Source organism: Dendrobium catenatum, unplaced genomic scaffold (assembly GCF_001605985.2).
Source record: "Dendrobium catenatum unplaced genomic scaffold, ASM160598v2 fragScaff_scaffold_621, whole genome shotgun sequence".
Taxonomy (NCBI): domain Eukaryota; kingdom Viridiplantae; phylum Streptophyta; class Magnoliopsida; order Asparagales; family Orchidaceae; genus Dendrobium; species Dendrobium catenatum.
In genome coordinates this window covers 23,173,329-23,189,924 of record NW_021319083.1, presented here as the reverse complement: position 1 = coordinate 23,189,924, position 16,596 = coordinate 23,173,329, and the positions used below count along the sequence as shown (strand labels likewise).

The following is a 16,596-nucleotide window of genomic DNA, read 5'->3' as shown; positions in this document are numbered from 1 at the left end:
GTTTAAATCTAATAAAGAAAGGTTATTCCTAATATTTTCTAACCAAGTCTTTTTAGGTCTACCCCTACCTTTCTTAATATAAGTCAAATCTAATACCTCTACTCTCCTAACCGGGTCATCGAAAGGCCGTCGTTTTATGTGGCCAAACCATCTAAGGCGACTCTCTCTAATTTTATCTTCTACTGGAGCTACTCCAACCTTTTCATGTATATGTTCATTTCGTATCTTATCTCTAAGGGTAAAGCCACTCATCCACCTGAGCATTCTCATCTCTGCCACACTTAACTTAGTATTATGCTTCTCTTTTAATGGCCAACATTCGGCACCATAAAGCATTGCAGGCCTCACTATCATCTTATAGAATTTTCCCTTAAGTTTGAGGGGTACATTTCTATCACATAACAAGCCCGATGCATTCCTCCACTTCAATCATCCAACTTGAATTCTGTTGATAATATCCCCATCTATTTCACCATCACTCTGAACAATAGATCCAAGATATCTAAAACGTGTACTCTTATTAATGACTTGATCGCCCAAAGTCACAATCCCTTCAGTAGGTCTATTACTACTAAAATTACACTCCATATATTCTGTTTTAGATCTACTCAAGCGAAAACCTTTAGACTCTAAGGTTGACCTCCATAATTCAAGTTTACCTTCAACTCCCTCTCTAGTCTTATCAACAAGAAGAATATCATCAGTAAAAAGCATACACCAAGGTATATCCTCTTGCAAATGTCTAGTGAGAACATCCATGACTAAAGTAAAAAGATATGGGCTTAAGGCTGATCCTTGATGTAACCCAACCGAAATAGGGAAATACTTGGTCAATCCACCTTGTGTTTGAACACAAGTAATAGCTCCTGCATACATATCTTTAATGATTTGAATATAAGCATTATTGACTCCTTTCTTTTTAAGAACTCTCCATAGCACTTCTCTTGGAACTTTATCATATGCTTTTTCTAAATCAATAAATATCATATGTAGATCCTCCTTATTTTCTCTATATTTCTCCATCAAACCTCTTAATAAATGTATGGCTTCCATAGTCGACCTACCCGGCATGAATCCAAATTGATTTTGAGAAACATTAGTATCACGCCGCAACCTATGCTCCATAACTCGCTCCCATAGTTTTAAAGTATGACACATTAACTTAATACCTCTATAATTCGCACAATCTTGTACATCACCTTTATTCTTAAAAATAGGAATTAACATACTCATTCTCCACTCATCTGGCATCTTTTTAGTCTTCAAAATAGTATTAAAAAGTTTAGTAAGCCATGAAATTCCTTCATCTCCTAAGCATTTCCACACCTCTATTGGGATATCATCAGGTCCAACAGCTTTTCCACCCTTCATTTTCTTTAAAGCCTCTCTAACTTCAGTTTTACTAATACGCCGATAAAAATAGAAATCTTTATTTTCATTTAGGGTGCTAAGGTCACTATAGTCAATCTTATTTTCACAATCTTCATTAAAAAGTTTAGCAAAATATCTCATCCATCTTTGTTGAATATCATCTTCTAAGAAAAGTATTTTTTGATCTTCATCTTTAATACACTTCACTTGAACTAAATCCTTACTACTCCTATCTCTTTGTTTGGCTAACTTATACATATATCTTTCTCCCTCTTTAGTATCTAATCTATTATATAAATCACTAAAAGCTAATGCCTTTGCATCGCATATTGCTTTCTTAGCATCCTTATGAGCCACTTTATATATTTTCCAATTATCTTAATTTTTAAAATTAAACCAATTTTTATAACAAAGCTTCTTATTTTTAATTTTTTCTTGCACATTAGGATTCCACCACCAACTATTTTTACTTTTAGGAGCTTTTCCCTTTAATACTCCAATGACATCTTTTGCAATATTCTTAATATCACTATTCACTTTTTCCCACATAATATTAGCATCCTCATGCACGTACAAAATCTTAAGATCTAAAATCTTACTCACAAAAATATTTTGGTTAATATTCTTTAAATGCCCCCATCTAATCCTCGAAAAACGTTTTACTTTATTTTTTATTTTATGCCCCTTTATCTTAAAGTCCAAAACTAATAATCGATGTTGGGTACATAAACTTTCACTCGGAATAACTTTACAATCTTTGCAATCTAAACGGTTTAATTTTCTAATAAGAAAATAGTCAATTTAGGTTGTACTATATCCATTTTTATAAGTGATGAGATGCTCATTTCTTTTCTTAAATAAGGTATTAGCAATTGAAAAATCATAAGCTAAACAAAAATCTAATATGATCTTGCCACCTTCATTCGTCGTTCCAAATCCATGATCACCATCATGAATGCTTTTAAAATCATCTACCTCTCTACCAACATGTCCATTTAAATCTCCTCCAATAAAAACTCTTTCTTCAAGAGGTATCTTTTGTATTAATTCTTCTAAGTCATTCCAAAAATTTAATTTAGAATTTATATCCAAACCTACTTGAGGAGCATAAGCACTTATAATATTAACAATATTATCATCAACAATCATCTTTAAAGTTATAATTCTATCACCAATCCTATTAATTTTTATAATATTATCCTTTAAACTCTTATCTATAGGTGTTATACCATTTCTAATACGACTCCTAACCGAATACCAAAATTTAAATCCTAAACTATCAATTTTCATAGCCTTCTCTCCAACCCACTTAGTTTCCTGAATGCACAAAATATTTAACTTCCTATGAATCATAATATCTATTATTTCCATTAGTTTTCCTGTAAGGGAACCTATATTCCAAGTTCCTATCCTAATTTTAGTTTCATGGACTAGCTTCTTTGCCCACATCCGTCCTTGATGTGAGAACCCTTGCCTATTTAACACTGCACCCAGGCGCCGGTGCAGCGGCCCTTGCACACTTGTCACTTTATTTAGGCTTAAAAGTCATTAAAAGTCTAAAATTTCTAAAATTGAAATAAATCACTAAAATACTTAAAGCCAAATCTCAATCCACCCTCCATAACAATTTGCCATGGTGGACAAATTGAAAAATTACTTTAGCTCACAAAGAGCCAGTCTGGTCGATAATATCATTAGGACTCATTCTCAATCTGTCTATTATCGGTAAGGACATGACATTGATTATCTAATCAGTGGTTTAGCCATATGAATCCACAAATAACATGTGGTTTTGTCAAACGGCTCCATGTGGGAACTATCATGATCGCATCCCTCTGACCTAGTGGCTTGGTCCAATGATTCCACTGTATTATGGTTATGGTCATAGTTTATATGTTCCCTAATGACTTCAAATCTTTGAGATATGAATCAATATAATATAATCGATAGGACATAAGCCCTATGTTAGCTAAGGTGGATTCAAATTTGTCCCCTTAGACAAATATTTAAACCCAAGTCTACAAGGTTTCCTTGGATGACACAATTCGTGGCTGCCAACAAGGATCCTTCTATTAGATTGGATCGACTACCTCCTCTGACTAAGGAGATCAATGACCATAATGACCTGGGACGACGGAACCATGGGATCTTGATCGGGTACATCATCACTACCCCCACCATCTGCTTTAAATGCAAGATGGTGAAATTTTTAATTTTAAATATTAAATCTTTAAAAAAGCTAAACCTATGTTGCTACTATACACCAGATACCACGTATCCCTACGTATCTATTTGATGTCAAGTCTTAATTGAAAGTGCTCTCTCGTTATTGAGAGGGGTAATTAACTATAAGGGCTTGCGCATATAGGAAACTTGAACTCAGATCTGAAGTCCTCGTAAAATGAGGGAGAAATCTATGGGCAGTGTCTTATTTTAAACCCAATCTTCCTTTTGAAAATTTACCTTGGAACTTGAGCGTTATAACTCTCCTCGATGACCCGAAAAAGAAAGAGGTCCGCAGAGAGGCCGGGCACGAATTTTTGGAGCCTAAACTTTTTTATAATTAGATGGCTTATATCATGTCCATGGAACTACCCATGTTTATTTTTTATTAAAAATTACGACAATCTTTCATATGATCAGTTTTTCTTATTCAAAATTATGTTAAGATTTCATCTGTAACAGATTACTAAGTACATAAATGACACGTAAATTGATAACCATGGGATAGTTTTATACCTTATGCTCTGACTTTGCATGCATCACTTGCTGATGATCCTGCTTTGCTTTGTTGTAGCGGCCAATCACTGATTTCATACTGTAATAGAGATCAAGTAAGTATTTCTCTCAGTTCTATTTTTTTTTTTTCACGTATGCATGGTTAATTGACAATGATTTGCAATTTAAAACTATGGTTAACTTTACTAATCTACATTTTAATAACGACATTCGCTGAATGGAGTGTAATAAAAACAATGGATATTTTAGTGTTCTCTAATATTTTATGAAAGTTTTCACTCTACCCTGGTCCTCTCTCGTCCTCTTCCTCTAGTCCCTTTATTTTATATTATGTTGATGCAATTTTTCTGAAAAAAAAGCTGGAAGTACTGAGTAATGCTTTTGTTCTAAATTTGGGTTTCAGTTTCTTTTCTGTTGATAGATGATATGCTATTATTGATACTTAATACATTTCAAACTGGAAAATCACCCATCATTTTATATAATCATAGCCCATTTGTTTGGTTTCAAAAACTGGAACTTGCATCTCCTACTTCAGAAAGGGAGCTGAAGAAGCACATTTCGGTGGTTTTCTGGTCGTCTATCAGTCAGGTGCTAACTCTTTCCTCCCATTTCAATGTTTTTGCCGCGTAGAAGTCTATGATTTTGATGATAATAATATCCATTTCCGGGTGAATTCAACGAAATTGCTCTGCAGTCTTTAACTTCCTCATAAACTGAAGTGATTTCTAAGTTTCATTGAAAAAATCAAACAGTAAAAAGTCTTTCCACACACAGTTCACCTTGGCCTGTTGGTTGAGAGCTTAGGCTTTCAATAAAGAGGTCTTGGGTTCGAGTCTTTGTGTATGCGTTGTGTGTGAGAGTTTGCCTTAAATGGCCTAAATGTCCAAAAAAAAAAAAAGTCTTTCCACTTCACTTCCCTGTTGAGGCTGTAATTTTTAGGGGGATAAGAAGGTCAAATAATCCATAGATTATTTATATGGGATTATTTTAATCCCAGACTATTTTGAAGAAAAAGTTCAAATGATCTTTGGATTTCTCAAATATGGTCCAAAACGGTTCCTTTGTTGATTATTTTGGATCAGATTTGGAGTGTCAAAAAACTATTTTAGATCAAATTTGAAGAGTCAAAGGACTATTTCAGATATTTAAATTGGATACATAAAATAGTCTAGAATTAAAACAGCTCCCTGTAAATAGTCCATCAACTATTTTGATATTCTTTTCTTTATTTAAGAGATCCCAAGTTTCTACTTGTTATCAGTTATGTAAAGGAAACTAATGTTCACTTTCTCAAGGTATTGAGTTTTGAGCTGGTTTTTAATGGCAACTAAATTTCATCTTCCAGGTTCTTGTCCATCTTTTAGGCCCTGCTCTGGTTCGGACATGGGCCAAAGCATTCAAGCCATCTATACAATGCAAAATTCCAATCAAGCCACGATAAACTCAAACTACAAAGTACCTTAGGCTTTGTTTGGGACGGTTTTTTAACTACTACTTAAAGCGGATTTCTTGTAAAAAAAATTTAATTTTTGAACTAGAAAGCTGTTTTAAAAAGCAGTAAAAAAGCCGTCTCAAACTAAGTCTTAGTTTGGTATTTTGTTTTTGGAGCAGGCAAAGATACAAGGATTGGGATGTGGTATACTTTTACTTGCTTTCTGAGGGAACTATGATTATTTCTACGATATCGAAGACTGGGAAAATCATGGCCCTTAAGAAAGCGCTTTGAGCAGAATAGGTATGTACGCTCTTACGGTTTGTTTGGGATGATTTTTTTGCTTCTTTCTTAAGCATCTTTTTATTACAAAAATTTAAATTTTTGTACTAGAAAGTTGTTTTATGAAGCAGTAAAAAAACTGTCCCAAACAAAACCTTAGTTTACTCTCAAATCTTTCAAACTAAAGCCTATATTTAATTTGTGAGAAAAAAATGAAGAATGCTAACTTATTAAGCTAGTTTAATTTGTAAAAAAAACAAGAAGAATGCTAATGTATTAAGCTTACTTAGCAGATTCAAATTATATATATAGATATCTTTAATGTAGAATATTAATAAAATGTCAATTGTGTTATTGATATTAAACTTATGGTCAGTTGGGTCATGTCTATCAAGTAGTGATATAACTATGAATTATAATGAAAAAGTTGATATCCATATAGGTTAAAGGCTGCTTAAAGTGGTATTGTAGCTCCCCAAACTCCAAAGCCTCCAAGTCATTTGAATTTATTTTTGCTCAAGTTACCAATAAAAGGCTATATTTGCCTATGGAATGTCAATTGAAATCATCAACAAACCAATACTATTTTACAATTCAGCTAAGTCCCCCAGAATAGCTTGTTGAAGTAACATGCTTGTTAGTTCAAGAGGATTGGCTAAGAGAATTTATTCCATTGAACTCTTGATTGTACTTTGAGATTCTAAAGATGTTATCAAGTATTTGGATTATATGATTCCTTAGGTAATTTGTTCCTCTCCATCCATTTTTAAGTCTTTATTACAGAGGTTTTTCGGCAATTCCCCCCCCCCACCCCCCCGGTGCACGCCCCACTTGGATCCCTGACATATATGTGAAGCATACAACAATGAACAAATAGGGGTCGAGAGGCAGTACATGCGGAACAAATTTTAGTTGTAAGGATATTTATGGAAAAAAAAAATTTACATTTTTACTTATAAGTTTGCCCCACTTAAAATTAAGGTTGGATCAGACCTCGACCAAAATCTTATAAATACATAAAGGGCAAGCTTAGCAGATTCTGACGGATTTGTGTTATATTGGTTATATTCTTTTTTTTGCTAAAATTCAATAAAATTCTTAATTTTTTTTCTTCTATAAATTCTCTTATTTTTTTCTTTATTTGGGGGTGAGTCATGCTTGTCAGTAAGGTCCTCACATTATTCTTGGATACTTTTTAATTTAATATCATATAAAGTGCGATGAGCATTGATGATATTGAGGATTAGAAATTATGTCATGGAGCATCCTATTGAAATGAAAAGATCTTTAGAAGTTTAACAATAAGGTTTTGTAATTATTAGATAATTTTAATCAAATGGAAGATCGTTTGGCAACTAGAGCAATTTTTGAGAATTGATCAACATGTTGAATCTCCTCAGGAGAAGGGACTACTTATTTACCAACATTAGCTATGTTCATCAACATTTAGCCATAGTAAGGCTACTTGCCTCAAGTAAACGATGAAACTTATTTTATAGAAGAAACTTCTATGGAGATACTATTTCTTGCCATGTCATATTTATTTCCATCAGAATTCTTTAAGTCAAAGACTTAGGTTCCGCAAATAGTCTAAGATGTGTTGACAAATTATTAGAATGCCTATTTAGAAGTTAATTTAATCTGTGAAAGTTGGGTAAATTGCATGAATTTGCTAATAATCATATTAATGTGGAGGACTATATGATTGTTAGGTAGTGCTTGTAAAACTCAAGATAAAACAGGACTGAAATTAATTTCAGCAATCTCCAACACACAATCACAAATAGAACAAGAGGAATAGGAAGATAAAAACTTTGTAATAGATGAAGTAGGGAAGAAATGAACAAGATACAATGGATCCCAAATTTGAGAGGAGGATCTAACTCTCCCAATATATAGCCGGTGGCTAGAGCCCAAACAAAATCTAATAACTCTCGAAATTTCAACCAAAATTAAGGTACCCCACCCTAGGTTTACAATCCTCCTTAGAGCATACAAAATCTGCAAATTACCCAAAACAACCCTCTTAAATTGAATTTTCCTCCTAGTCTCCCCTTTAAGTTTTGCATTAATTCGTGGACCCCATCCCCAAAGGTGGTGGACTGCTCTGGAGGTGGAACACTTCTGCCTATAATAGAGAGTTAGTCCATCTGGATTGGCTAGACCGATCTCTCTTGGATCGATCATTGTCCTTAAGATGAAAAGACAGAAACTGATGCTTCACCCTATCATACAACTTCCAACTAAAGTCATAGTTAGGTAGGTTTTTTTATTTGATCAGCACTTCTTTGATCCCTCTTCTCTATCGTACCCTTTTAGCTCCAATGGTTCTAGCACCACCTCTAAATCCTTAGCCAATGTCACCCATAACTCTAAACTAGCTGCATGATCCCCACTAACTTTCCTCAACTGTGACACGTGGAACATTGGATGTATGGTAGCGATCACGGATAACCTTAAACTATAAGCCACTACTCCAATCCTCTCTGATATATCAGAAAAGCCAAAGTATCTTGGAGCTAGCTTCTCATTTATTATGTTAGCTACTGTCCTTTATCTGTAGGGTCGAAGCTTTAAGAACACCCTATCCCCAATTTCAAACTGGATGCCCTTCATGTTCCCATCCATATGTTTTTTTTTATAATCCCTCAAAAGTGTCTTTTCAATTCATGCAACACCTACCACACTCCTCTAAATACTACTCCACTGAATACATCGACGCACTGCTCTGACTAAAATGCATCAAGTGAGGTGGGTCTCTTCCATACAACACTTTAAAATGTGTCATATGGGAAGCCGAATGATACAAAGTGTTGTACCAATACTCCTCCAATGCTAACCACTTGGGCCTAACAACGATGTCTCTGAAGCAGAACATCAGGCTCCTATTTACCATCTCTGATTCTCCGTCTGTTCGTCTGTCTGGGGGTGGTAAGTGGTGCTCCTCTTCAACACTGTTCCCTGCAACCTATACAGCTCCCTCAAAAAATGTTTGAGGAACACATTATCTCGGTCGGATATTATCTTTTCTAGTGTTCCATGTAACCTGACCACCTTTCTTATGGACGTTGCTGCCACTGTCACTGTCAATGTCATGTTAGGATGTCGAAGGGGAATGAATGAGCATACTTGCTCAATCTATCAACCACCACTAGAATCATCGTTAACCCTCTTAAATCGGGGTAGCCCATCTATAAAATATATAGTGACATCCTCCCATATTCTATATGGAAGAGTTAGGGGTTGAAGTAATCCCTCTAGAGCCATGATCATGTATTTGTTCATCTGACATATCTCACACCTAGCTACCATCGCCTCCACATCCTTGTGCATCCCCTTCTAAAGCAACTCTCTGCTAATCTCCTATATGTTTTATGCACACCTGAATGACCCCTCTTGGTGCTCTTATAGAACTATTGCAACATATGTGGAATATGGACCGAAGTTTGTAGAAGTACAAATCTCATCTGATACAGTAGTCGCTCCCCCTCTAGGGAGTAGACATGGTGGCTACTCTCATCCTTAAGAAGATCCCCCTCTAATCCTTCTCAGCTCCTCATCCCGCATACTCTGCTCTTTAATAGCCCGCCCTCTCCCTGGCCTATACTAAATCTCAAAGTCATAGCCCAACAGTTTTGATAGCCACGTCTAATACTCCTCGGTCGCCATCCTTTGCTCTAACATGTACTTCAAGCCATTGGTGGATCCCCACTCTATTCACGGTGGGCAAATGCCCACCACCCTAAAAAAAAAAATTATGTAGAAGATGGGTAATTTTGGAATTTTGCTCCCCCCACCCCCCTCTCAAAAATTTTTGTTTGCCCTAATATGACCCATCTCGAGTTGTTTGTGATCCATCAAAAGTGTCTAACTTTTCATTGACCATGATGATTTAGGCCGGTTGATAGAGAAAAAAATCATCAATTTTATATAGATTCATTTCCAAATAATATAAAATATATAATGAATGTATATGATGCAAATTTTAAATTATTTTTCAATTCATAAATTATAATGAAATATAAGATTTTGTTTAGAATTATATATAATAAGTCTGCCCACCCTAAAAAATAAGGCTTTGATTCGCCCCTGGTTCAAGCTCCTCTAGTCTATCCTAACGATGAAGTGTCAACCCAATAAGGCCGCCACTTTTGAATTGCCAACACAATGGCCAACAACTCCCTCTCATAAACTGACTTCAGTGTATCTCTAGCTGTCATCACCTAGTTGAAGTAAGCTATGAACCTGTGATTTTGCATAAGCAATACCTCTAATCCATACCTTGATGCATTCGTCTCTATATCAAAAGTTTGATTGAAATCTGGTGGGGCCAAGATTGGTGTTATGGTCATGGCCTGCTTCAATTTCTTAAAGGCCTGAGTAGCTGCCTCTCCTCACAATAAGCTATCATTGTTCAGCTGCTCTGTTAGTAGCCAGGCTACGATGTCGTATCCCCTCAAAAATCTCTTATAGTATACAATCAGCTCTAAGATATCCCTCAGCTCCGTCAAATCCCTAGGTAGAGGTCATTTCATCATTACCTCAATTTTGGCTTGATTAGTAGTCGCCCTCTCCTGAGAAACCACATGGCTTAAGCATTCCACACTAGCCTGTGCAAAACAACACTTCTTCAGATTGGTTATCAGCTGATATTTCTACAACATCTCTAACACCACTCTTAAATGATCCAAATGCTCATCACCCAACTTGTTATATACCAAGATATCATCAAAGAAAACCAGCAAAAATTTCCTGAGATTTGGTCGGAATATCCTGTTCACGAGAGATTGGGATGTAGTATGGGTGTTGGTGAAGCCAAACGGCATCACCAAGAACTTATAGTGTCATTCGTGTGTCCCGAATGTTGTCTTTGGAACATCCTCACTCATCCTGATCCGATGGTACCCAGACTTCAGATCCATCTTTGTGAACAATGCCGCTCCACAAAGCTCTTCCAACAACTCATCTATCACCAGAATGAAAAACTTGTTTGGCATAGTCTCCTTGTTCAATGTCAGATAATCCACATAAAATATCCAACTCCCATCATTCTTCTTGACAAGTCAGACTGGGCTACAAAATGACTCATGCTCAGCCTAACTATTCCTGCCTCCAACATCTACTGGATCAGCTTCTCAATCTCATCATTTTGGATATGAGAGTATCGATATGGCCTGACGCTGATTGTTGACACCCCCTCTTTCAAGGTGATAGCGCGCTCCTGCTCTCTCTATGGTGGCAATCCTTGTAATAGCTGAAAAATCTCACTGAACTGCTGGATAAGCGGTTGTACCGAGGAGGGTCTCCCCCTTATCTTATGAAATCTATTTGTTTTGAATGAGATGAAGAATGAGTTGCTTGGTGGTAGTTATTTGAATTTGATTCATGTTATCATTCCATGCACTTTTAAATACAATATGTAGGTTCATTTTGCCACTCTTCCCCTTTAGAGAATGTAAAGGTTTCTCTACCCACGAGTTATATGGGAGTAGGTTACTCGAGACAGGAATTCTAAGTGTGAGTTGTACTTAGGTCTGAATTAACCTAAAGCTTTGGAGAACAATCCACACAAAAATCAAGGTTTCTCTTTTGTTTCTTGCAATTTATTTTTGTTTTAATATTTACATTCATTTAAATAACAACTCCCTCTCATAAACTGACTTCAGTGTATCTCTAGCTGTCATCACCTAGTTGAAGTAAGCTATGAACATGTGATTTTGCATAAGCAATACCTCTAATCCATACCTTGATGCATTCGTCTCTATACCTTGATGCATACCGAGTCAAAAAATGATGTTGTACGTTTTGGTTAGTATCCGGATGTCGTTCGGTGACCGCACAGAATAATTTTTCTTCGAGCCCATGCATCTATAACATTCACGCACTAGCAATTTCCAAATGTGATCAAATTGTCGAGAAATGGTTAATGATATGTCATTCATATCATCATGCATGAAATTTATACAAGTTATATTATAATCAAGTTTCATTTGATTGTGGTTTGTTTTCATTAATTTTTTTTTATTTGAATAAATTTAGTATTATTCTTTAAAAGTTAATTTTCTAATTTAATCTCCTAAAGCGTGTTATTTATCATGGAAGTAAATTTTAAGAAAGAAATATTTTGGACAAGTTTTTTCGAATAATGGATAATTTTCTTCGTTAAAAATATTTTGCTTCATCGAATACTGGAAATACAATTTGAATTTCTAATAATCAAGTTTGAATTTATTGGGACTAAAGATAATTTTTTTTTATTTGATTTAAAGTTTGTATTATTCTTTGCAAGTTTATTTTCTCACTTCATCTCTTAATGCTTTTTCATGGAATGAAGGAAAATTTAGGGAAAAAATATTTAGATCAAGTCTAATGCACATTGCTAATAATAATTATCAATCTAAGTTTTTTTTTTCTTTAAAGAGTAATTTCAATTGCTTTTTAAAATGTAGTATCTTAAATCCTAAAATTTTATGGCTACATTTAGGTTTTACATCATAAATTAAAAAAGTTATCGAAATGCAAAGAGACAATAAATTATATTAAAAGTTAAAATTACATAAATATTTTCATTTTTTTTCTGCAAATCATGTTATAACTAGTGGTATAGTTTTTACACTTCCTCTTTGCTATGTACTAAGCCCACTTTCTCTACTTCCATATGCTAGAATGAAATTTTCTCTTCTTTATTAATTAATTTGGGGAGTTACACTAAAGGAAGTTATGAAGCAATTCATGCATTTATAATTCACATTTCTTATATGGAAATTCATGTAAAAGGCAGTGAAGGAATCATGAAAAGTTTAAAATGGCCAACTTTTTTTTTTCATGGATGTATCAAATAAATTATAATGATAAGCTTATGAAAATAAGCTTCTTTAAAAAAAAAATTCATATCAAGCTATACTTATAATATTTTTATGAAATATTTATAGAGGAGGCCATCATTACAACATTTTTTTAGCATTCTTGTGTTGCATCAGCATCCCACTACTTATCTCTTCATTTGTTCATCTTATCATGTTACATTATTGTATGGCTGGTTATTTCAAGAAATAAAATTTAAACTGTGGAGTTTCAAGATCAACAAAAGCATCATCAAAGTTGATCACATTTTGGCAAGTTACAAATAATTTCCTTGGTAAGCTAAACATAATGCAATTATTATTTTTCTTGCTTGCCAATTATCATTTTCTCTCTTGCATGCATTCTTGACTTGGCTTGGAAACTAACCCAGGTAAGTCTTTTGGTGTTGCATCAGCATCCCACAACTTAAAATAACTCTTTTCTGAAAACTTGAAAGCTTTGTAGGATGCTTCTCTTACAAACAGATCTACTTGAAAATCCTTTCAAATATTAATAATTATTGTGTTATAAATAGTAGCACTAAGGCCTTGAGGATTTATAATAGAAGATGATGTGTCTTTTTAGTTTTTTTTTTTTTTAAATGATGGATAGTTTTCTTCCTCATTTTTTACTTTTTAAAATATTAAAAATGCAATTTGAAATTATTATAATCTAATTTTTACAATCAATTTGATTTTATTAAAGTTTTATATTATTCTTTGAAAGTTGTTTTTCCTGTCCTCTCTTATACCATATTATTTTATCATGGAAGGAAGGAAGATTTATGGAAAAAAAAAAAGATAAGATCTGATCCACTATTAACAACAATGATTAGAGAGTTGCACAAAATTATCATTCAAAGCTCAAATATCAATTGATTAAGTGCTATTTAATTTTAGCTTTGATGGATTATGGAAGAAGAATCCAAGCAACTTAGATAATAACTAAAGCTTAATTGGATAACTGCCACACCCTCACTAAAAGATTTCTATGACTCTAAACCAAACTAAGTTTGGAGAAAAATAGAGTAATCTCACTTGTATTTTTAAAAATATTTTTACATTATGGCTATATATAAGATTTTCAACATGAAAAAAAAAAAGTTTTATAAGATTAAAATGAGACATCAAATTATATAGTCAAAATTAACTAAATTAGATAAACATATGAGTTGCAAATATTTATCTCTTCATTTGTTCATCATATCATGTTATATTATTCTAGGGCTGGTTATTTCGAGAAATCAAATTTAAATTGTGGGGCTTCAAGATCAACAAAAGCATCATCAAAGTTGATCACATTTTGGCAAGTTACAAATAATTTCCTTGGTAAGCTAAACATAATGCAATTATTATTTTTCTTGCTTGCCAATTATCATTTTCTCTCTTGCATGCATTCTTGACTTGGCTTGGAAACTAACCCAGGTAAGTCTTTTGGGGCTCATCGTAGTTTTTTATATCTGATAGTGGGGCTTTGTTTCAGACAATTTTCTTGCTGCTTTCTAAAATAGTTTTTTAGTATAAAAGATTTTTAATTTAAAAATCTTTTATACTAAAAAACTGCTTCAGAAAGTAGCGAGAAAGCTATCCCAAATGAACTTGAACCTCTAATTCAAACCATTTTCATCAAATTTAGCCTCACTCTCTCCTTCCATAGTTTTACAACCTCTACTTTTATTTTTGTCCTCTCTCATTGACAACCAGTATAACATAATCTTCTTCTCTGACCTCTCAACCTTCCCAAACTATGATCAAATCTTAACCACCCATTCCTCACAAATTGATTTGACTTTCATAGGATATTCATACCATGCATCACCCAAGCTTTATTTAAACCTACCACCATATCCCATCAAGTTTGCCTCATTTCTAGCTAATGACTTGGTTAAGTTTCTATGAGGTATCTTATAATATGTTCTCTTCTTAGGTTTCGTTCGGGACGGCTTTTTTATTGCTTCTTAAAGCAATTTGTTAGTATAAAAATTAAAATTTTTGTACTAGAACGATGCTTTAAAAAGCAGTAAGAATGTCGTCCCAAACAATTAAAGCCTTATATCTTGCTTCCATTCTCACTTGTGAACTAGACGAAGATTTCTTCCAGAGGATCTAACTTCTGAACTATTCTGATTGTATTTCTTCTTTTTCTTCTCACCCATTTTTGTAAGCAGATATTTACAACTATTAGACCTCTGTACAGTTTGATCCCAAGGTGATAAATTTGTAGATAATAACTTTTTTTTTAAGTTTCTTAACTGTTGGTCGCTTCCTAATTATTCAATAATTAGGAGAAATTAAACATCTGTTAAAAAATATTTAAACAATTTGAGCATATATAATAATAATAATGAATAGAAGATGCATCAGTACAATAAATAGATAAAATTTTTATTAAATGATCATGAAGAAAAAATGGCAGATCAAATACAGCATAAATAAAAATAATATACAAAATTTATTTTTAACAACTTGTAGAATATTTAAAGAAACAAATGAAGAATGAAGATTCATAAATCAAACCTCAAATTTGATAAGAACGAGTAATTAGATGGCATATTTTATTCTGCATCTTTTAATTACCTAAGAAACTTAGTGAGAGAAAGAATATTCTCTCCGATAATCATCTTCTAATTAGCTTAATCCCTATTCAGATCTGATTGTTACTTTATTAACACTAACAACTAACCTTAATCAAAGTTTTATAGCAGTAATTAAGCGGCTAAGCTAAGACTGGGAGCCGATTAATTAAGATTAGGAGGAGATATAAATATGCATGGATCATGAATCTGTACAGTAGAGAGAGAGAGAGAGAGAGAGAGAGAGAGAGAGAGAGAGAGAACCTGGAGCTGGTGAAATCATAAAGCCTTCCTGTGCTCGAGAAGATGATCAGCCCAATCTCTGCATCACAGAGGACAGCGAGCTCTCTCGCCTTCTTAAGCAAGCCATTTCTTCTCTTGGAGAAGGTCACCTGCCTATTTGTTATGTTCTCAATCCTCCTTATCTCTATCTTCCCCCTCCCCATCTCCTCTCTCCTCTAACCCCCCTTTCTCTCTTCTTCTTCTTCTTCTTCTGGTTTCAGCTTGGTAAAGGGAGGGCTACTGCCTTCCCCATACGACGGGGTTCTTAAGAGATAATTGTTCATTAATTAATGTGGAGTGCAATATATTTATATAATAGAAATATGGAAGTTTGGTACCTTTTGGACATTAAGAAATTTACAAATTGAAGCCAGTTCATTTTTTCCATTATTGATCACCAAGAGACAATTGGTTTTGTCCCTCAATAAAAGTCATATTCTAACTTTATTTTTTCAGTTTTAGATTTTCATTTCAGTTATTATTATTATTATTATATATATATATATATGAAGCTAATTTCTATTATTGATCTTTATTTCAAGTGAGGCATAGCTTTTGATTTTATCTTAAATGAGTAAATGGGAAATTAGAAATTAATATATTACTGACTTGGCATTGTAAATCATAAGTATACCTAAGTTTTTGGAGTTTATTTCATCTTAACCTCTAATTTGAGAAAAATAAATAAGAAGGAAGTTTGATTTATATGCTTTGTAATTGAGGAAATAGGACCGTTAAATTTTTTCGGAAGTGTGTTTAATGTTTAATTCGGATTAAGTGATCACGAGCTACTTAGTTAAAGTTTGCCTTGAATAACATGGGTTCGGTTGAGTTGTGTTTTTGGATACTTATTTGAAATGTTGTTCACTATTTTAAATAAATTATCGTTATATACATAATTAAACATATGTATTTGAGAAGGTTCATCCTTTACTATTTGTAATTTCATCAAAATTTTTAGCTCACTTTCTTCTCTAATCACTCACTTTCTCTAGGTCTCTAAAACATGATTGGCTAGAACATATGAGAGGGTACAATAACCCTCCCAAAAGAAGGATTTGGCCCTTCAAGT

At 33.7% G+C, this 16,596-nt stretch overlaps 1 protein-coding gene across 1 annotated transcript in view; it reads right to left on the bottom strand.

Annotated features, from left to right (window-relative positions):
- Window positions 1–15,731, bottom strand: part of LOC110112358 (MADS-box transcription factor 23) — a 40,618-nt gene extending 24,887 nt beyond the window's left edge. The window contains exons 1-2 of the mRNA XM_020844555.2: window positions 15,507–15,731; window positions 4,111–4,189 (exon numbers count right to left, since the gene is read on the bottom strand). Coding sequence (XP_020700214.1) covers window positions 4,111–4,189; window positions 15,507–15,688 — 261 coding nt within the window. The 5' untranslated portion in view covers window positions 15,689–15,731. The remainder of the gene's footprint in view (window positions 1–4,110; window positions 4,190–15,506) is intronic.
- Between the last annotated feature and the right edge of the window lie 865 nt (window positions 15,732–16,596).